The sequence below is a fragment of the Neocloeon triangulifer genome, unplaced genomic scaffold (assembly GCF_031216515.1).
Source record: "Neocloeon triangulifer isolate White Clay Creek 2 clone unplaced genomic scaffold, ASM3121651v1 ptg000014l, whole genome shotgun sequence".
NCBI lineage: Eukaryota > Metazoa > Arthropoda > Insecta > Ephemeroptera > Baetidae > Neocloeon > Neocloeon triangulifer.
The window spans coordinates 23,020,570-23,040,469 of NW_026775556.1; the positions used below are offsets into that span (position 1 = coordinate 23,020,570).

Below are 19,900 nucleotides of genomic sequence, written 5' to 3' on the forward strand. Positions count from 1 at the left end.
AAATTCAGGTTGCAGATAGTGACTAATTCATTTAATTAAAAACCTTAAAAAGCGCTTCAGGAGGATTTGACATAAGAAAATTTCTGAAAATTGTATAATAACAATACATGAATCCTGATAAGGCCAATAGTGACCTTTGGAAAAAAAATCACAAAAAAATGCACTAAAATATTAAAATTTTTAAAAATTAAAATTCATGGAAAAGATAAATTTTTCAATAATTTTAATTAATCTGAAACGGTTTCTATTATTAATAATTATTTAGAAAGCTTAATTTTTTTTAGATCATTTGCAAAAATAGAGGCATTAGAGAGTGTGAAAAATATTATTATAAATATAAATTAAAGTCTAAAAATCAGACAATTTTTTGAATCAGCGCCAAAACTGAGTGCCTGGAAGTTATGCAGCCTGCTCTTCAGGTACCAAACTAGCGCCATCTCTGAAAAGTTGAAAACACGCAATGCATCGGCATGTGCAAAAATTCAACCAGCTGAGAGGCCGTTTTGTTTGACAGGAGAATTTGTTATTTTCTTCTCTGCCTCTCGCGAACTTGAAGAGCACGGAGGAAGAGGCCCTCGAAAGTGCCCTCTTAATCCTCAAGCCATCCTCTGGCAGCTGGGCAGGTGAGAGAATTGCATTCGATCTTTCCACAAAATTATGCAAAAACGCTTGACGCGCAGGTTCTGCATTTTCGGGTGCATGTCATTTAAATTTTTACATCCACACACCAATGATTATTTCTAGGCGTTTTCAATTCTTTCCAGGCTAAGTTTGTTTGATAATTGAACTCAATTAAAACTGATACGAGTTTTTTCCGTAAAATCGATAGCAAATACATAGATGCACCCAAAAATTTGGCTCAACTGCATGCACGCTGACATTGACCTTTAAAGATGCAGGGACCCAGTTTGAGCTCAGAGTCCGAGGTCGCATCGCAAAAACATTTATTTATTAAGAAGTATCCTTTTTTTTAAGCTAATTTTTTTCCCTCTCCTGCTTCTTATTATTTTAAATCAGGAATTGAAAAGCCTCAAATTAAATAATTAAATTTATTAATCATTTAAAAAAAAATATTTTGAAGAATTAAATTTACTCATGACATGATTCATATGAAATAGGGGATGGACGTAAGCTGTGCTGACCATGGCCGAAAAAGCAGCACCCACTGTTTTCTGCGAGGAGGTCTTCGACGAGAACAGTTTACCATCAGAAGACGGTTTGTATTGATTTTGGCTTATTGATGTAAAATTAAACTGACTTATTAATTTTTATTTAACAGAAATTCGAGATTATGCGTTGAAAATTGGAATCCAGCCAGACAAGGAACCACACCTGCTTTCCCTGGCCAAAGATGGTCTGATGAAGGCGCTTCCCAGCGGCTGGACCCCATGGTTGGAAATTAAGATCATTTTTTTAAAATGTTAATTAATTTTTAATTGTCCTTTTTTACATCCTAGTTTTGACCACCGAAAAAAGGCTTGGTACTACTTTAACTACGAAAATGGCACTTCGCAATGGGAGCACCCACTAGACGGTGTTTACCGTGACCTGGTCAAGAAGACGAGGCAGGAATCCCTCAGCTCTGGTGGTGATGACATCTCCTCACTCAAGGATGACCTCAAAAGTCTCGACGACGCCTCCAGTCTCTCAAAGGGAGGCTACGTTGGATCTGGCGCCCTCCTCCGCAGAGCCACCACTCAATTGGTAAAAGTTAGAGATAATTTTCTTAATAATTTATTTTTCTGAAACCTATAAATTAACAAAATACTAATATTATTTTCTGATTTAAGGGGCCACTCAAAAATATGCCATCAAAGCTTGAACCAATCTTCATGGTGGACCAAAATAATCTGCTGTCACCTAACTTTAAAATGACGCCTCGTCCTCCACCAAGTCCAACACCTCTCAGTTCAGAGGGCGGAGACATCTCTGTCAAAGATGAGCCACCACAGAAAACCGCGCCAGGTAGAACGGAACTGAAAGTATCAGGTATTTATTTTTTATTTGCAACTTAATTTATTTATAATTTTAAATAACTGGGTTTATTATTCCATTTAGGTGGAGGATCAAGCTTTCTAAAAAAGGTGGCGCCTCAGCCGTCAACAGACACATCCTCGTCAGAAGGTGTTGAGGACAAAGCTGTGACGGTCATCAAAGGCTCCACATTGGAACCGACAAGAGGCATTCTGAGAGATAAGTCACCACAAAGAATTTTACAGGATGGAATCTCAGGTACTTTTAAGCTCATTTAAATTTTAATAAGTTAATTATATATTTTGTTTATTGTAGATAAAATCTCTGATGGAGAAGACGAAAAGAAAAGCGTTCGGTTTAATTTAGTGGAAGGCGCAGGAGTGCAAATTAGAGTTTTTGAGGTAAGCGTACTTTATTTTGTAAATTATAGTGTGAAATAAAATATAACACAATCAATTTTAGGAAGAAGACAGTGAAAGCAAAGAGACGGAACTAGAGGAGAAACAATTAGTTACGATTGAGCCGGTTAAGGAAATGTTTCAAAAGCCAGACTTTGACTTTATGGCTGAACTAGATGATGAAGAAGAAGACGAAGAGGATGTTTGGATTTTTGATAAAAATTTAAAAGTTGAAACTGATTTGAACAAGAACCAATCCAGTAATGTGGTCATCGAAGAAATTTTGTCTGAAAATGATAATGGAGTTGAAGTGAATGCAAACTTTGAGACGCAACAGCAAAAGCTGCAGATCGAGATGGATGAAAGGATTTTCAAGGTGAAAGAGTCTTTGGAGAAACAAGAGGCAGAGAGCATCAATAAGCTAGTTGAAGCAAAAGAGGCCATGGTCAGACAGATGGAAGTCAAGATCGAAGCCGAGTTGAAAAACCGTGAGAAGAACATCAGAGAAGGGGCAGAGCGAACACTCGAAAAGCTGAGAGACGAGCTTGCCTCAACAATGGAGAAGCAGCTTTCGGCCATAAAAGTAGAAAAGCAGGTTGCCATTGACTTGGAAAAGTCGGAAATGAAGAAATATCGAGAGACGCTAGCTGCTAATTTGGCACATTTAAAATCCGAGTTAGATTTAGAGTTTGAGACTAAATTTCTAAAAAACAAAGCGGAACTTGAAAAGGAGCACGAAGAAAAATTAAACAGTCTGAGAGATCAGTTTGACTCCACTTTAAAGAACAATCTGGTGGAACAGAAAAAGCTAAAGCAGGCAGACCTTCAGAAACAACTTGAAAGCCTAGAGGCGGACCAAGCGGGAAAATTGCAAACCCAGCATGAGCAGAGATTAAAAGAGAAAAAGGCGGAGTTCGAAAGACAACTAAAGGATGAGTTGGCCAGATTGCAACGGGAGGCTCAATCTGAAAAGCATAAAAAAATGGTTGCCCTCAAGGAAGATATGGACCGGCAGCTGGATAAGGCTCGAAATGGTCTTCGAGAAGATCACAACAAGATCCTGGACAAAATCAAGACAGACCAGTTGATTTCTATTGAAACTCTGCGGATGGCTCTTCAGAAGGAGGAAGAGGAGATGCACGTCATGCATAGGAGTAAACTGGCAGCCCTGAGTGAAAAGTTGAACGCAGAGTATGAGGCGCGTCTCAAGCGCCTCAAAGAGATTGCGGACCGAAAGACTAGGCTGCTGGAAGAGGAGGACGCGCGTGCCTCCAGATATGAGCACCAGGGCGCCATCGCTCCACCCAGGAGCTTTGCTGAGACTGAAACTTTGAGCAACCAAAGATGCGAGCACCTCCAGAGACAGGCAAGTCATATTAAATTTAATTATAAAAACTTTCAAATTTTTTAAAATATTTTTAAGCAAATTTTAAATGTAAATAAAATTTTATAAAATGAAAATTTATAGGTGGAGCTTTTGTCCATCAAGCTGAAGGACTGCCGAAAGCAGTTAGAGGAGGCTCGAGCTCTTCGACCGGACGACCGAGTTTTTGAAAAGATGCGTTGTGAGAAGCGGCTGCTGGAGGACAAATATCGCACCCTCAAGGATAAGTATGTCCGACTCAAAACAGACGTGAAGCAGACTCTGGAGAAACGCAATAAGAAGCGATTGGCTGTGTCAAGCAATGCTGGCGGCGCCACCACAGGTTCCGAGACGGACCGCTCTAGTTCCCAGCGCGTCGGCAAACAGTCCAGAATAAAAATTGTGGAGACCGCTGCTTCGGTTGGCGCCGAGTCTGCCTCTGAGGCCAACAACAATATCAACAATAACAGCAGTGCCATTGACAGTACCTTGGCCAGCAGTCTGAAGGAGAGTCTTGTGGTGTCACCACCACCTACCGACTCAAGTGATCGCACCTCACCGCCTGTCATGCAGCTGAGAAAGGCTAAGCGCCACCAGAGCAAACTCAAATCCTGCTCCACGCCGAGACTGGACAGAGGCAGGGACACACTTGTCAACCCTGTTGAAAACCTCAGGTCGCAGCTGCAGCAACTCGAGGACCTTGAAGACTTATTCCCAGCCTCCACCCATGTGGACACTTACCTGCGCTACCCTTTCCCTGAAGCAGGTATGAGATTTTAAAATTTTGCTTTTTTGCCTTATCTTTTTAACACAATTTAATTATGCTACAGGTCAAGTGGGCAGTTGCGAGTTAGAGTTTTTCCGGCACCGAATACATTTAGAGAGGGATTCGGTTCAAAAGGCCAAAGCCTTTCTCAAACAGCAGCGGCACACTTTTGCAAATCGACAGAGAGAACTTCACAAACGCCAGTCTCAGATGACCCTCAGCCCGAGTCCGTCTTCTTCAAGGCTGCACTCGGAACTTGCCAAGGATGCCGTCATCCAAGTATGAAAGAACCTTTGAGAAATTATTGAATAATTTTTAATAAACCACTTTTGCGTAATCAGGAGGAAAGAGAGTTGTCTGAGATGGAGGTGAGTCTGCACAGAACACGCAGCCTTTTGGGTGAGAAAATCATCAGACTGAGGCAATTGGAGCACTCCCTGCAGCAGCTCTCTTCCACGGCTAATAGAAACAAGTCAACTGACGCCACCCTCAGTGACTTGTCATCGCACAGTGGCAGTTCCGGCTTCAGCAGCAATGACCACGCCAATGACACCAAAACTGGTGAGTCTTTTCTAAATTTGACTAACAATTTTTACTCTTTAAAATACTTCAGGGCACAATCCAAAGTGTCCAAAACACTCTGAATCAAGCGAAATTATCAGGAGTTTGGAAACGCTCAACTCGGACATCAGAAGCTTGTGGGATCTCTTGCAGAGACACAATGTAGAAAAAATCCCAACTGGTAATATATTTTTAAAATTTATTGTATAAATTTTTATCTAAATTTGTGCCACATTCAGGCCCCCCACCTTTACTAGTCCCTGGATCAGAGTCCCCTTGGCCTGCCCTTGCCAACTTAGCAGAGCAACTGCAGCAAATTCGTCTGCAACAGCAGGTGGCTTCGAACAACAACCTTGCCGCAGTCAGTGGGTCTGCTATCAGTCTGGCCGAGCGGGCCCAAGGGCTGCGTGACTGGCTTCGTCGGACAAAACTCGATTCCGTTCAGAGCAATTCTTCAAAAAATTGAACCTTTAAATATTTTTTGATCTCTTTTTTATTTGTATTTGTTGATCTCATAACTTGACTGATTTTTATTTTTTTACAAATTTTATTTTATTTTTACAATTTTAATTCAAAACTTTTGTTCTTTACCTCTCATGGAATCACGTGATAGAATTACACAACATGTTTGTGATGTTAACGACTGCAAGTAGGGCGAGATTTTTGCAAGTTGAGGGAGCTCTAGGCCAAGTGTACACTTCTAAAGATATTCCTAGCTCATTTAGAGTGAGAAGTCTCAAAGTATTGCCACACGCAGCAATATACTCATTGAATAATAAATTATATCCTATAATTAACTTTAGAATACGGATGCATTGGGAATACAGCTCTTTGATAATTGCTTCATGTTCGAACCATATTTTCGAGAAAAACTAAAGATCTCTAGTCTACTATAATACCAATGTTTAACTATTGTCCATTCCATAGAAGGCCTACCAATTGAAAACTTGACCTTTATTACACTCGTCTTTATCTAGAAAGAGGTACTATTGTGCCCTGGATGCAATTCTATCTTGTTATGAAAAAAAATTATATTATTATTCCTTCTCATAAAATTTAATCCTGGAAAATCGTTTCCACCAAAAAAAGTCACGATATATCAAAAAACTAGTAGGTGTTTGTACTCTCGAATAATTGAAAAAAATGGTGCTTGTGTATTCATGCGCAATTCAAAGCTCTCTATAGCCATTAAAAAATGAATTAAATATTTTGAAAGTTTGAAACCTAAAAATTTAGGAAACACGACCTAGTTCGTCATTAAAAACCGGTTTTTAATTGCACTGTTTTGATTTTTTTAAATGCAATAATCTCACGTATCATTCTAAATTAATTTTAAATAAATGTTCAAAATATCATCTCGTGTGTCAGATTTAAAAAACAGATCCAAAACTACTATGATGTTAGTGCCAAAAACGCATTTCACAAATTTTCCCACAACAAAATATTCCTTTGAAGGATGCAGTTTGAATTATTATAGTATTATGATGTTCAAAATTGTAATTAAATTATTACACTTCTTGTATTATCCAAAAAATTCTCAAAGATTTTGTTCGTGCATGTGTTCTCTACTGCACTTATTAATGGAATAAAGTTATTCAAATCAACATAATAATGTGAATTTAATTTTAATACTACTTTAATTTATTCTTTTCACTGTATATAAAATTTTCAATTTTTTCTTGGTGAAACTAAAAACATTTTAATTTTTTAAAGATGGAATGAGTGATAGCACAACATTTAATTATTTGATTGTATTTGATCAGAAGATTAATTTTTTGTGCGTAATTTTGATATTATTTTTAAAGAAACAGAAATCAATACCAAAATTTATAGTAAATTTTTCGCGTTGCAAAAGCAACATGAATTTTTGTTAGGAAAATTTAAATAATTTATTTGATAATTTTGAAAAATGAAAGTTTTCACTTTGATCATTAATGAAAAGGTAATTTCGTAGTTTCAATTAAAATTTTGGAAATTTTGTAAAATTTGTGATTTTAAAATTCGATCTCTCTTTTCGGCCAGCGCCCTTTTTTTCAATGAAACGGCAGCGGCCGAGGGCAGACGAAGTGGCGGCACGAAGCGATTTAAATGCCCCTCCACCGGCCGTCTAGACGAAGAAGGAGGGAGGGGAAGGAACTTTAAAGGAGAGATCAAAATGGCTACGTCCTTTGTTGCTTCCAGCCTGCGGATTTTTTAGTTTCCAACTCGGATTGCGAGCGTTTTTTGTATCCAGCCGAGGTGCTACTTTTCACCGCCGAAATGTCAATTCAAAAGTCATGTGAGTGCGCGTGCCGACGACACCATTCGGCACTTTTCCGCCTTCGCGTAGCCCGTTGACAAGTGACACTCCTAGCAGCGATTTCACCGCCGACACTCGCTCGTCCCGTGTATTTGCACAATTTGCCTTGTTTTTAAGTTTCTCCTCCAAAACTCTGCGACTCGTCTGTCTACCGACTTTATTTGCCGACTCGTTTCGTCGGCGCCCGATCGGCCGACGCGTTTCGGCGCCGAGAATTTCTCTCGCGGCGCCTTCGAGCGAGAGCAGAGGCTCCTCTCACTGGGAATTACGCCCAGATGCAGAGATCCGACTGACACAATGCCAAAATTAGCATTTATAAATTTAATTTGTTTTTACCCACACTCTCTAATTTTGCAAATTTTCATTTCGAGATGTTATTAGAATTAATTTGGAATTTTGGTTTCCATAGAAATTGTTTTTGTGTAATTTGAGTTCTAATTATGTTGTTTTGCGTTGCTTTGTTTTCAGCTGTATTAGAGTGGCATGATTCATTCACCCATTAGCATGTTTGCAAATAATACGAGGTATTTATGATTATGATTTTCATTTACTTCCTAATTTGGTTTCTGGCCTTTAAATCAAAGGTCTTTTAGTTAATATTATCCTTTTTTACAAAGGAATTTTCATTTTTTGTTCTATATTCAGTAAAGATTTCTCTCGAAATTTCACTTTTGTAGAAAAAAAATGCAAAAATTAAGTATAAGTGCAATATTTTTCTGGATTTTTTTACACCCGTAGTTATTTAATATTTTGTACTCTTTCCTGTAAATTTTAATATATCTGGTTTGGCAACTGAAATTATAATTACATATTGTAGTTTTCCTGTCAAATTTTATTGGCTGATATTGCTGCAAATGATGGAAAGCCTATTTATATAAAATTATTATCCGTGAAATAGGAAACCACTACTTTTTTTAGAAATCTTTGGCATTACAATTAATTTATATAAAATTTTTTGCAGCACAACAAGATGAGATGGCGATGTACGTTGTGGCGAAGTACGACTATTCGGCCCAGGGCGCGCAGGAGCTGCCATTGCGCAAAAACGAGCGGTACCTGCTGCTAGACGACTCAAAGCACTGGTGGCGCGTCCAGAACACCAGAGGCCTATCGGGCTATGTGCCCTCGAACTATGTCAAGCGTGACAAGCCCTCCCTTTTTGACAGGTTCAATCCCGTCCTTATTTTTTCTCGTCAATATTTATTTATATTTTTTTGAATGCAGTATCAAGAAGAAGGTGAAAAAGTCGGGCAACACTGCAGCACGGACGCTGCCCAACTCGCCGGTGGTTGGGAGACGTTCGACCCAGCAAGTGACGCAGCCCGTCGACCCTGGCGAGGCCCTCGGCTGGGCGCTGGTGCGCTACAACTACCAGGCGCAGCAGGCTGATGAATTGCCCCTCACTAAGGGAAGCAGGGTGCTCGTCCTTGAGAAAAGCAACGATGGCTGGTGGCGCGGTCAAAACGCCAACGGCCAACAGGCAAGTCCTTCCTCCTAATTCTCACTAAAATTTCACTAGTTGATCAATTTTTTACAAATTTTAGTTTACCTTTATTGAAATCCATCGAATCTTAATATTAATTTCTAATGTTTAAATTGTTTCACCTTTGATTGTTTTCATTTTTTTGAAGCAATCATTCTTATGTTTATTTTTTTGTCTGCGACCTTGCTTTCTTTAATATAATAAAACAGAAGCACTGGGTAATTAAGTCATTTAAAACAACAGAGGTGATTCACTTTGTATTACTCATTGTAAGCAAAATTTTGTTTTCAATAGTCACTAAATAATCAAGCATCAAGGCTAAGGGCCAAGGTCTTTAGCACAATTAAACAAAAGAAATGTAAAAAGCTATGTTTCGATATTTAAATGAAAAAACTTATGAATTTAATTTTATCTTGTTAAGTAAAGCATTAAAAATTTTAAATTTCTTTTACAGGGCTGGTTCCCTAGCAACTACACGCAGCCTGATGAGTGCACGTCGTCACACTCGCTGGAGAGGCCGACCGGAGACACGGACACGCTGCACACTTATGCCATGGCAGAGAACGTGCTGGACATCATGGTGGCTCTTTACTCGTTCAGCTCGCAAAACGACCAAGAGCTGAGCTTCGAGAAAGGCGACCGCCTTGAGATCCTAGACAGGCCGAGATCTGACCCCGAGTGGTACCGAGCCCGCAGTGCTGCAGGACAGGTCAGAATGACAAACAGAACAATTTGAATCCATAAAGATTTGCATCTTGGACAAATTCATGCAATTTGAAATTTCAACCAGGAAATATTCTAAGAAAAGGTTTATTTAGCAGGTGGGGCTGGTTCCACGCAACTACCTGCAGGAGCTGTCCGAGTACCTGGCCGAACCGTATCGTGGCGGCCGCTCCCTCGAGCGACCTACCAATGGCAGTCTGCGTGCCGTCAGTCAGGCCTCTTTAGCGCACGTTGACCGGCCACATTTGGTTGGGAAACCCTGGTACTTCGGGCCTATCTCTAGGGCACACTGTGACACTGTTCTAAATGAAGCTGGACAGGACGGAGACTTTCTCATTAGGGATTCGGAAACGAATGTAAGGATTTCAATTAGATTTTTTAATTAATTGAAAGATCTAAAGCATTGGTGTGCATTTATTTATATAATTTCATTCCAGATGGGTGACTATTCAGTGTCGTTGAAGGCACCTGGCCGCAACAAGCATTTCCGAGTTCACGTCGAAGGCGCACTTTACTGCATAGGGCAGCGCAAGTTCCACACTCTTGACCAGCTGGTCGACCACTACCAACGAGCGCCCATCTATACCAACAAACAGGGAGAGAAGCTGTACTTGGTGCGGCCGCTACCAAGAGCGCCCAACAACGGTGGCCCTCCGCCCAGCTAATCCCCCGTCGAGTGCTAAAATTTCCAATTGACTCGGTCGTTGTTGGTTTTTTTCTACTCTCCTGTCGGTAGCAAACAGAGGAATGATCTACGCGTGTGTTTTGGGGAGTGACACCAAGCAGCAGCATCACTCAAGACGAAAAAAATTATGATTTGCTACCTCAAACACACAACAAAAAGTAACACTTTTCCGCTCTTGGTCCCTCGGAAGTGTGGTGCCAAATTTTTTTAACTATTTTTACCGGCGCTCTTTTATTTAATTTTTACTCTCTTTCACAATAACAAGGAAGTGGCTGCGATATTTATCAATTGGTTAAATTTTATAAAAAGCAATTCATGTACAAATGATATCACTTATACACACAAATCACTTTTTGATACACAAGATTAAATTGTAAGTTTCCTATATTTAAACGATTAACAATATTTTATACTCGTGTAATTTTTATGAACTTCTCTCTGATGAAATTTTTTGCGTTGGTCCACACTTCCTTTGGGTGCGAGGGACTTGAAAGAAAGATCGTGTAGTCATTTTGAAGACGCAGCAGTCAGCATTCGTTCGATTGTCCCGTTCTAGTCCGACTTTGGCAGTTCCGCTTGGTCGAGCTGCCGTCCTTTAGGTTTGTTTGACTGCGAAAGTGATCGTTCATCTGCGTCAGAGGAAACAAAAATAATGTTGCTTGCGATGCCAGTGGCGGCAAAAAAATATTTGGCACTCAGAGCATCATTCCATAATAAGAGTATGTAATACACTCATCATGTATTTTAATTAATTTGTATGCGTTTTTTTATACACGTAATTGAGTTTCGGTCGGCAAAGGAAGGGCTGGAGGCGATCAAAAACTGCTCAAAGAGAATTTAAAAAATGAAATCCTGAATGGCTTAAGGACTGAACGTGTTTTCCAAGCCCAGTTTTTATAAAACGAAAATTTATTAACCTTGCATTGAAAATACGAATCTACCTTCTTGTAAATATTTTTTAGACGAGAAATACGGCAATTTGACTTTTGGTGCGCTTTTCGATTTGGTTTCTATTTAATTGTTCTCTCTCCTGTAGCTGCTTGCCATATCGTACTCTCCACATTGTTACACTGTTAGGTAGGCAAACAATGAAAGAAAAGAAAATGCTCTTCAGTTCAAACGAAACGAAATCGATCTTCCGAACAACTTTGAAATCTACGTGTATTTCATCCGAAGAGTCTCCATTAGCTTTTAATTTTTAGTTTCAGTTCATTTTATCTGCCGTGAACGTTCCTTCCCTGGGACGTTAGTTGGATGACACTTGCTGTTTTTCACAATTGGGCTGTCGCCGCTCTGAAATTTGCGGGTCCGAGTGTTGCATCAACACGGCGGACTTGGCTGTGACGGCAGCAGCTCTGATTTCTTTGCTAGGATTTTATTTACGAAGGCCTTTGTTCCGATTGATTAAAGTGTATTTGGTAATACGATAAATGTTTTATTACTTCCAAAGTGCATCACAATGTCATGTTTTTCTCTCTCTTGTTAAATGCAGTTTTTGTGTTTGTGATTTCGAAAGCTGAATTAACTTTTCCTTCATCATCATGTAACAAAAGAAAAATGTTTCATATTAGATCAAGTGGCGAATTACTTGTGACGAGTAAAAGTGTTCTTGTATGTACATGTCGAACCCTTACACGCATCCTCATTTTCTCACTCGGATAATGTACGATTATAATTATTTATTATAGCTTTCATGTATAAAATACTCTTCTATAAGGATCTGAGCGTCTCATTTTTACTCAAAAACCTTCTTTTATGACTATTCACTAATATTTCTGATATTAAACTTCAATTCAATGCAGAAAAATGTGGCCAAATTTGAAGTTTTAATATAAATATTGATATCAGAGTTTTAAATTGCCAAAAATTTTGTTCTCCAAGACCCTCGTTGAAAAGATTTAACAAGAATTATTTTTATGAAAACAAAAATTATGCGCCCAGTTAATTTCCTTGATAATTAGATCATGAGTCACCCAGTTTTCTATCAAAAGGCTTCCCTATCACGTGTATTGGGAAGCCCTGTGAGGTGCAGCAGGTGTGCGTGCCTTTGCACGCAAACTAGGCAAATCAAATTAAGAGTGAGTTTGTTTCTTTTTTATTATTTTACATTTCAACCTCAATAAGATACTTACATCCATCAGGGCCAATTGTTATATCAGTTACATAAATAATTATAATCACAAATTACACTCTAACTTCACTTAAAGTCACTCCTTAATATAAAAATTTTAACTCTGTTTCGGGGCCAAATTTTTATAGACAGGTTGGAGAGGCGGTCAAGTCGAGGTGTTCATCTTTACTCGGGGATGGCGATTGACTCCTGGCGGAAAGTTTCTACGTCGGCAGTGCTGTCAGCGCGGCAGACGGTCTTACCGTCAGGCTGGAAGAAAATAGATTAAATCTCAATTTACAAGACAAAAATGGCAAATTACCTTAGGGTGCATGAGCACGAAGGGCAGCTCAGCAGCCAGTTCACCACTCAGGGCTCCCAAGTAAAGTTTCACCTTGATGGTGTAAGAGACAATGATGCCGAAAGCGTCAGAGTCATGGGAAGGCAACCTGAGTAAAGATAAAAAAAATTAATAAAAATAGTACAAGTGTGGAAAAATTGATAATTACAGGGAGGTGGAGGCCAGGTTGGTTGACTCGTGCTTCAGTTGGCCGTCCAGGGCAATTCCTCTACGGTCCTTGTTCGAGGAGAGGGTTGGTTTCAGGTAGATCACCTTCTGCAGAGAGGAGCCAGGCTGGATGGGGCAGCCCTCACTAAAATAAGAACACAGAAATTTAACATTTTTGTAGAATTGATTAAAAATTGAATACAAAAGTAGGCCTATTTTCTAATCAAATATTTAAAAAAATGTGTATAATATAATGGCACTAAATAATTAAATAGTAAAAAAAAACTTACGCAGTTTCAATCTCTGCAACGGTGGCGCGGAACTGTCCGTTTTGGAAGACGGAGATGTCGACGCCCTGCTGCACCATGGCCTTGATCTTCTTGACCACCTTGTTGCTGTGGTTGCGCACACACAAGTTCACAGCAATCTTCTCGTCGTGATGGTACAACTAATATAAATATTCAAATTAAATTTTTAGAAAAAATTAAAAAATTTTCAATCAAACCTGCTTGTCCAGGGTGACTTCGAGCTCGAGCTCTCCAGGGCTGAGCATGAAGTCCTTGCGGACGACAGTGCATGGCTGACGTCCCATCTTGGATGGGGCGAACTGGATCTTACGGATGCCAAGGGCAACAGTGCTCCTGTTGATAATTATGAAAATAATGTAAGTATTTTGATTAAATTATTTAAGAAGCAAAAATTTGAGTAATTTTATTACAAATTATTATTAATTCAACTGAAAGCTTTCTAATTTTATACATAATTTAAGAAAATAATAAAAATTTTATCATTGAATCTGACCTCTTGTGGCTGGTGTCAGTGTTGTTCTCGCCTGCGAAGATCTTGACATAGTAGCTGACACCACAAGGCTGGCCACCATCGTCAGGTCCGGGCTGCAGGGTGACAGAGCCCGGGGCGGAGGTCGGCAGTTGGAAGGTGAAGGGGAACGCGTTGGCACCCAACTTCTTTACGAGTCGTTCCTTATCAGAAAAAATGAAGAATAAATAATTTTTCTTATTTTCTGAGTGAAAAAGGAAATTTACCTGCAACTTGCTGAGGTTTTCGTCGGTCTTGGTGGGTGGGTAGATCTGCTCGTTGGCGAAGAAGAGGTCCTTCTGGAAGTTGAGGCCCATGACCTCATCCTCCTCGCGACCATATCGGAAGGTGCAGACCACCTGGCCGAAGATCTTCCTGCCATTAGTGTATTCGGGATCGAGAAGCACAACGCCGTCTGAAACAAAAATTTCAAAGTTTTAAGAGGGAAAGAAAATTCACATTGGGAATTTTTTTTTATATATCGACCGTGTAATTTGGGGTGCGACAATTAATGAAAGTACCTATTGGTTCGACACCATTAACGTGGTCGACGAAATCCCTCTTGCCGAGGTAGACGGTGATTTTGCCATTGGGCGAGCACTTCTTGAAAACTTTGAAGTTGAACACCATTGTTTGACGCGAGCCAACTGCGGTGCCCAACAGGTCGCAATTTGCTTAAGTACGCTGCCGACCCCGCACTTGCCGGGGTTCCCTCATCCATTTAGCAGCACCCCTAGGTGGGGGTGATTGGATTATAGCTATGCCGATGCCACCGCGCTGGGGATGAAATTTTTGCATGATCATGAGCAAACACATAATTGAAAGTGCTCGTGCATTCGGGAAAATATTTGAAAGCAGTATTAATTTTGATCAATTGATTTCATAAACATGATAATTTATATTACGATTTTAATTCAGTTTGTATTTTACTAAACAGTGCAAAAATTTTTATATAAATTTCAATCATTGCTTAATATAATATGCCAAATAGTATTTTTCAACCCTGAAAGTCAACATGTCATGATATTAAATTTTAATTCCACTCTTAAATGATTATTCTATGCAATATTTATATATTGAGCCAGGAGTCGCACTGCTTGAGTTTTCCACACGTGTAAAGCTTTCACTGCCGACCCTCAGTGGCTTTTGAACCTTTGATGAAAAAATTAATTTGATCGATTTGTCAAAAGGGTTTTAAATTTTTTAGAACTAAAAGTTTAAATAGGGAGTCGTCTTGTTCCCACGCAAAATTTTGCTATAATTTGGTAAAAACAAACAATATTATTGTTTTCGTCTCCTTCAGTTGATTTAATCATCTCCTTGTCTGGTTATTAATGAGTATTCACGTCACTCTCTCTGGATGAAGGCTGAATTATCGCATTTCAGTAAGTTGGCCTCCAGCTTGGGTCCTTAGGGACTTTCATTTCCACTCAACAGGACATTGTTTCACCTTTTGTTATAAAATGTTTTCTCTACTTAGAATCTCCTTGACATATTTTTTAATGCAACGCGCTAAGCCTAACATAGATAAATATACAAGGAAAAATTTATGATATGAAATTGAATAAAATTTTTATTTAGTTTGCAATTGTCTGTCTATCTTCTATCCACTTGGGAAGGGAAATAATATCAGCCGCATATTGCTGTTTCAATTATTAAGTTATGAATTATGAACCTTATTTCCTGGTTTGATCACTAGTCCTTGTGATTATTCTCCACGTGAACAAAAGTAGATTTCTCTTTAGAAATATGAAAAGTTCCAATTAAAAAAATTAAATTGATAATTAATATACTTCAGGTGGATCGCATATACGAAATTAATACCGGGCTTAAAAAGCTCGTTGAGAATTTTGTTTATATTTATTCCAACAAGAAAATGTTTGGTGTCATTTTTTCCCATTGCGCCATTAAAAAAACCAATTAAAAAACTTCCCTCAATAGAACAAATATAAAATAATAGCAACTAAATGCTTTGAGCAATCATTTGATTCTTCCTAGTTCCTTGTTGTACTTCTTTTTAGTTGATCTTGTTACGCATTTATGTAAAAGTATCTTTGGCTCTATTTGTTCTTTGGAAAATGCGACGCAATAATAGCGTGATCCGGAGGGCATGGACGAGAAATTTTGTGCGTGGGCAGTGCTCTTTGTATAGGCTGCTTACTGCGTTACCATAAACAACGCACGCCAAAGGGATTACGTAAAAAACACGTGCGGCGCCAGTTTGTTCCAGTAGCGAGGTTGCGACACTTTTTTGGGCTTCAGACAGGCGCGAAAAGTCTAGCGCCATCAATGGAGAGGTTAATTTGTCGCAAAAATTGCGTTACTTTCGCCAATTGTCTAGAAAATCATTTGAACATTCAAGGAAAAACTTTAAGAAGAAAAGCTAAGTTTTTTTTTTTATCAAAACGTGATGAAATAGACGCAATTAAAAAAGAAATCAAATATTTGATAGAGCTGCTTTCTTGAAAAATTAATTGGAGAACAGGAATATTTACTTAAAACATTTTAAGTGTTTAAAAATTGTCTACCCATAAAAAAAATTTAAAATTAACATAAGAATATAATTATATTCAGCCAATATTTAACTTAATGTCATTAGCAAAAAAATCGAAATCAAATCAAACCTGGCAAAAGTTAAGTAAAATAAACATTAATTTCAGACAAAATTGTGCAGGAAGAGTTCAAGAGGTGAAAAACGAGCTCACACTTTTTGATGAAATCATTATTTATAGCCATGCTGAAGGCTGATTTTCATCTAATAATTAATTTATAAGGAGAAGAAGAATAAATTTCAAGAAAGGAGCATATATATCAAATGATAAAATAAACATTTTATGTTTCTAACATTTTAATTGAAAACTTTGTTAAAAAAAATGATTTTTATAAATTTTTTTTAAGTGTTTTTATAGAAATTATTTAAGAAAAGTGTCTCCAGATCTCTCTACCTAATCAATTTCTATAAATTTTAATAATAATTGCAACCCTTAAAATAATCACTGAAGTCAGTGCGGGTCTTTCTTTCTTTCTCTCTTATTGCAACTTGTAATTCCTCGTGAGAGAACAAAATTTGCTCCGCCTGAAGGAAAACGGTTCAAGGGTGTTGCGCGAGCGGCCAGTTACTGTTTTCCTACGGCTTCGGTGGCCTAGCTCATGCCGGTGAAAAATTTGATTATGTGTGCGGATACCTGATCAGATGGCGGCGGCGAGAGTCACGTTTGCAAGGACAGGGATGAGTTGACGGACGGCGCGGTATCGGCCCTGCTCGCGCTGCGGCTCGGCGCATTCCCTGAGCAGCTCCGGCAGCTGCGGGTAGGCGCGACGGACGTCCTCGGGAGGGTCACGCAGCCATCCGCTCGAGGACAGAAACTGGCACGCTGCGTAGTAGTTGTGGTCGCTGGTGCGGTGCCCACAAATGTCCTCCTGCGAGTACGAAAAGCAGTTCTCGCACTCCTCCATTATGTCGCTCGAGTGCTTCTCCTTCCAACCTTCAGGACGAGCTAAAACATAATTAAATACAAAAATTATATATTTATTTGTAACAATTTATTACACCAGTGAAGATTATAACTTTTGAATTCCTTGCTCACTAATTTTCAAAATTTTCAAATTTTAAAGGAAAATTTATTTACAATAAGCGTGATTTTTTTCGTCGTATTTCTGAAACATTTCTTATGTCTTTCAAGTTAAAAAATCAATTATTAGAATTCTAGATTAGTTATAAACATATTAACAAGTACAAGAAATACACGACTGTTGAATTTATTTATTCCAAATTAATTATTCTACTTTTTACCATTTCTTCTATTCAAATTTAACAATTTTATTTTTTACCTTATTATATAAATACTAATACATAAATTTATGAATAAAAGGTATGGTCAAATTTGTCAAAGATTTTTGTGACTAAATTTATTTGTTTATGATAAAAAATATAATAAAAACCGATAAAAACAATGTAATGTATTAAAATTACAAAAAAAAATTTGGTTTTTAAATAAATGAATAAAGAATTTTTTTATAAGTTTTCTTCAGTTAAATTTGTCATTAAAATATTTTGTTTTAAAAATCTTGCAATCTTTTTAAGACACTATTTGCAACTCTTGACAGTGTAAAAGCTACCGTATTACAAAAAAAATCTTTCTTTTTTTTATATATATATATAATTAATGTATAATATAAGTAAATTTTGAAATTAACACTCACCACTGAGGGGAGGGTTTTTGTCGACAATGATGACATTGCCAAGGTCGACAACCTTGAGCGTTCCATGAGCGTCGACGGCCAAATTTTCAGCAGTCACATCAGTCAGGTACAGGGAAAAGTGCTGATCGTGGAAGGTGAGTCTCTGGGCTATCTTGAGCAGTTGCAGGGCCAGGCGGGCCCGAGTGCGCCACTCCGAATTCAGGTAGTAGCCCAGGTTGGATCCGACGTACTCCTGAGCCGTCACCCTGCCACAGGAGCCCAGGTACTTGGGAAACGGCCAACCATCCTCAGCAGGAAAAGCCTAGATAGACAGGAAAATTGGCCCAATTATTTTTGACTGGTTTTCAGTTTATATTGGCTTTTACATAAAATAGCGTTATTTTTTTAAAAATTATTAAAATGTTTATTTATTTTGCTATATGGAGAGTAAAAATTTTTATTTCGTTAAAAATTTATTTATATATATAAAAAAAAAACATGATACAGATCATTTGAATATTATAAAAAAAACAATGGAAATGGCAAAATTAAATTTTTGAAATTTAACAAAAATTAAAAAGTAATTGATACAGACCTGGAGGATGACTGGCTCAGGGTTGAGGACAAACATGGTAAGGACATTGATGAGCAGAGTTTTGTAGGCAGTCTGTTTGGAATGTCTGGCGACGCGGTCGACGAGGTCATCGATCTGCTTGGGGTCGACGACTGGACAAAAGGAGATTCCACTCCTGAGGGACAGGTTGGAACGGACGGTGTTGAAGATTGCCGTCTGCACATCGTCGAGGCGCCAAACCACCTCGCTCAGTCTGCACTCGGTCGGCTGGCCCATCAGCCGACAAACAAAAGTGTCCAGCTCGTCCAACTCGTGGTTGTGTCCGAGCTTCTTCAGGGTCACCTGGAGGTTCAAAGAAGGTTAAAATAGGGAATTAAATTATTTTAAATTGATCTTTGGGTGAATTATTTTATTTTAATTATAATGAAAATTTTTCTGTTTTTATTACTTTTCTCCTTGGAAAAGAATCTAAATTAAATGTTTACTTATGAAAAGTTTCAAAAGAGCTGTTTATAGTTGAAACCTGGCAAAAGTTATACCTTCTGTCCGGAGGTGGTGCGTCCGAAGAAGACGTTCTTGGCGTTGAACCAAGAAAGGAAAGGGTAGAGGTGGACGCCTCCGGACTCGATGGTGGCACAGAAGTCGGTTCCGTAGCAAGCCGGACACTTGGCCACCTCGGTCATGTCCGACACGGACGAGTTCTTCATCATGAAGGCGCACACCAGCACCAGTCCAATGGCACTCACCACGAACAGCCGCAGCAGCAACTTGGCCCGCCGAATGTGGGGCGCCGAAATTGTGTACATCTTTCGGTTTTAATCCATTTCAGGAAATTGGAATCTGAAAGTGAAATTTCAAATAATTCCAAGCGCAAAGTAACAAAGAGTAAATTTTAAGACAATAATTTTTTATTTAGCAGTTAATTTTAATTCTCTACAAGATTATGTTAAAAGAAGAGCAGTCAATGTAGTTTAATATTCTAATTTTAAAAGTATGTATAAATAAGTTTACACAAAAAAACCATGAAATATGGGATAAAAAAAATCAGAGATCTGAATTTTTCCATATTATTTTCGTTTAATTATTTTTGGAGCGATACATTGATGTCAAGATTTACAGTTAAATGAAACAAAAAAACTTCTAATTTGTCAAGAAGTCCAAAATTTCTCACCTGCTGCATGGAATTATTAATTATTCAGCACCTTCTATGCTCCTTGTTTTCTGCAGTATTGATGTGGACCCTAAAAGTAAATAAACCGCGCCTCCCTAATTTACTATGCAAACCTGCGAGCAGACACGCCCCCCCTCGACGGCGGGATTCTGGGCGGAACATGCGAAAAAAATTGCATTTAATGGCACGTGACGATGCGGAAAAAACGTACTAAAAACATATTTTTCTTGTGAAAAAATTTCATAAGGCAGAAATTAAGATTTTTCTTATTTATAACAAAATATTAA

General features: G+C 38.4%; 4 protein-coding genes across 7 annotated transcripts; 2 read left to right on the plus strand and 2 right to left on the minus strand.

Annotated features, from left to right (window-relative positions):
- Positions 1-481: 481 nt before the first annotated feature.
- On the plus strand, positions 482-6,658 carry LOC132200899 (centrosomal protein of 164 kDa). Its single transcript, XM_059626673.1, has 13 exons — positions 482-623; positions 1,119-1,216; positions 1,280-1,391; positions 1,458-1,704; positions 1,791-1,989; positions 2,059-2,232; positions 2,290-2,375; positions 2,437-3,738; positions 3,841-4,501; positions 4,566-4,780; positions 4,843-5,062; positions 5,115-5,243; positions 5,302-6,658. The coding sequence occupies exons 2-13, from the start codon at positions 1,144-1,146 to the stop codon at positions 5,526-5,528; spliced, it is 3,645 nt and encodes a 1,214-aa protein (XP_059482656.1). The 5' UTR covers positions 482-623; positions 1,119-1,143; the 3' UTR covers positions 5,529-6,658.
- A 526-nt stretch (positions 6,659-7,184) lies between these two features.
- On the plus strand, positions 7,185-11,971 carry LOC132200839 (cytoplasmic protein NCK1). Of its 3 annotated transcripts, XM_059626584.1 has the most exons (7): positions 7,199-7,340; positions 7,830-7,885; positions 8,323-8,527; positions 8,586-8,841; positions 9,299-9,553; positions 9,663-9,923; positions 10,005-11,971. In XM_059626584.1, the coding sequence occupies exons 3-7, from the start codon at positions 8,337-8,339 to the stop codon at positions 10,230-10,232; spliced, it is 1,191 nt and encodes a 396-aa protein (XP_059482567.1). In that variant the 5' UTR covers positions 7,199-7,340; positions 7,830-7,885; positions 8,323-8,336; the 3' UTR covers positions 10,233-11,971. The 3 variants fall into 3 exon arrangements, with proteins under 3 accessions (XP_059482565.1, XP_059482566.1, XP_059482567.1); XM_059626582.1 differs by lacking the exon at positions 7,830-7,885 and having other exon boundaries at positions 7,185-7,340; XM_059626583.1 differs by lacking the exon at positions 7,830-7,885 and having other exon boundaries at positions 7,185-7,340; positions 9,666-9,923.
- A 353-nt stretch (positions 11,972-12,324) lies between these two features.
- On the minus strand, positions 12,325-14,366 carry LOC132201125 (arrestin homolog). Its single transcript, XM_059627055.1, has 8 exons — positions 14,208-14,366; positions 13,914-14,101; positions 13,672-13,850; positions 13,376-13,511; positions 13,161-13,318; positions 12,872-13,015; positions 12,685-12,811; positions 12,325-12,632 (listed from the first exon to the last, which is right to left on the minus strand). The coding sequence occupies exons 1-8, from the start codon at positions 14,314-14,316 to the stop codon at positions 12,549-12,551; spliced, it is 1,125 nt and encodes a 374-aa protein (XP_059483038.1). The 5' UTR covers positions 14,317-14,366; the 3' UTR covers positions 12,325-12,548.
- Positions 14,335-19,683, minus strand: LOC132201124 (divergent protein kinase domain 2A). 2 transcript variants are annotated; one of them, XM_059627054.1, is made up of 6 exons: positions 19,614-19,683; positions 18,982-19,282; positions 18,464-18,784; positions 17,890-18,190; positions 16,872-17,183; positions 14,335-14,463 (listed from the first exon to the last, which is right to left on the minus strand). In XM_059627054.1, exons 2-5 carry the CDS (start codon positions 19,246-19,248, stop codon positions 16,876-16,878), a joined length of 1,197 nt encoding a protein of 398 aa, XP_059483037.1. In that variant the 5' UTR covers positions 19,249-19,282; positions 19,614-19,683; the 3' UTR covers positions 14,335-14,463; positions 16,872-16,875. The 2 variants fall into 2 exon arrangements, with proteins under 2 accessions (XP_059483037.1, XP_059483036.1); XM_059627053.1 differs by lacking the exon at positions 14,335-14,463 and having other exon boundaries at positions 14,511-17,183.
- Between the last annotated feature and the right edge of the window lie 217 nt (positions 19,684-19,900).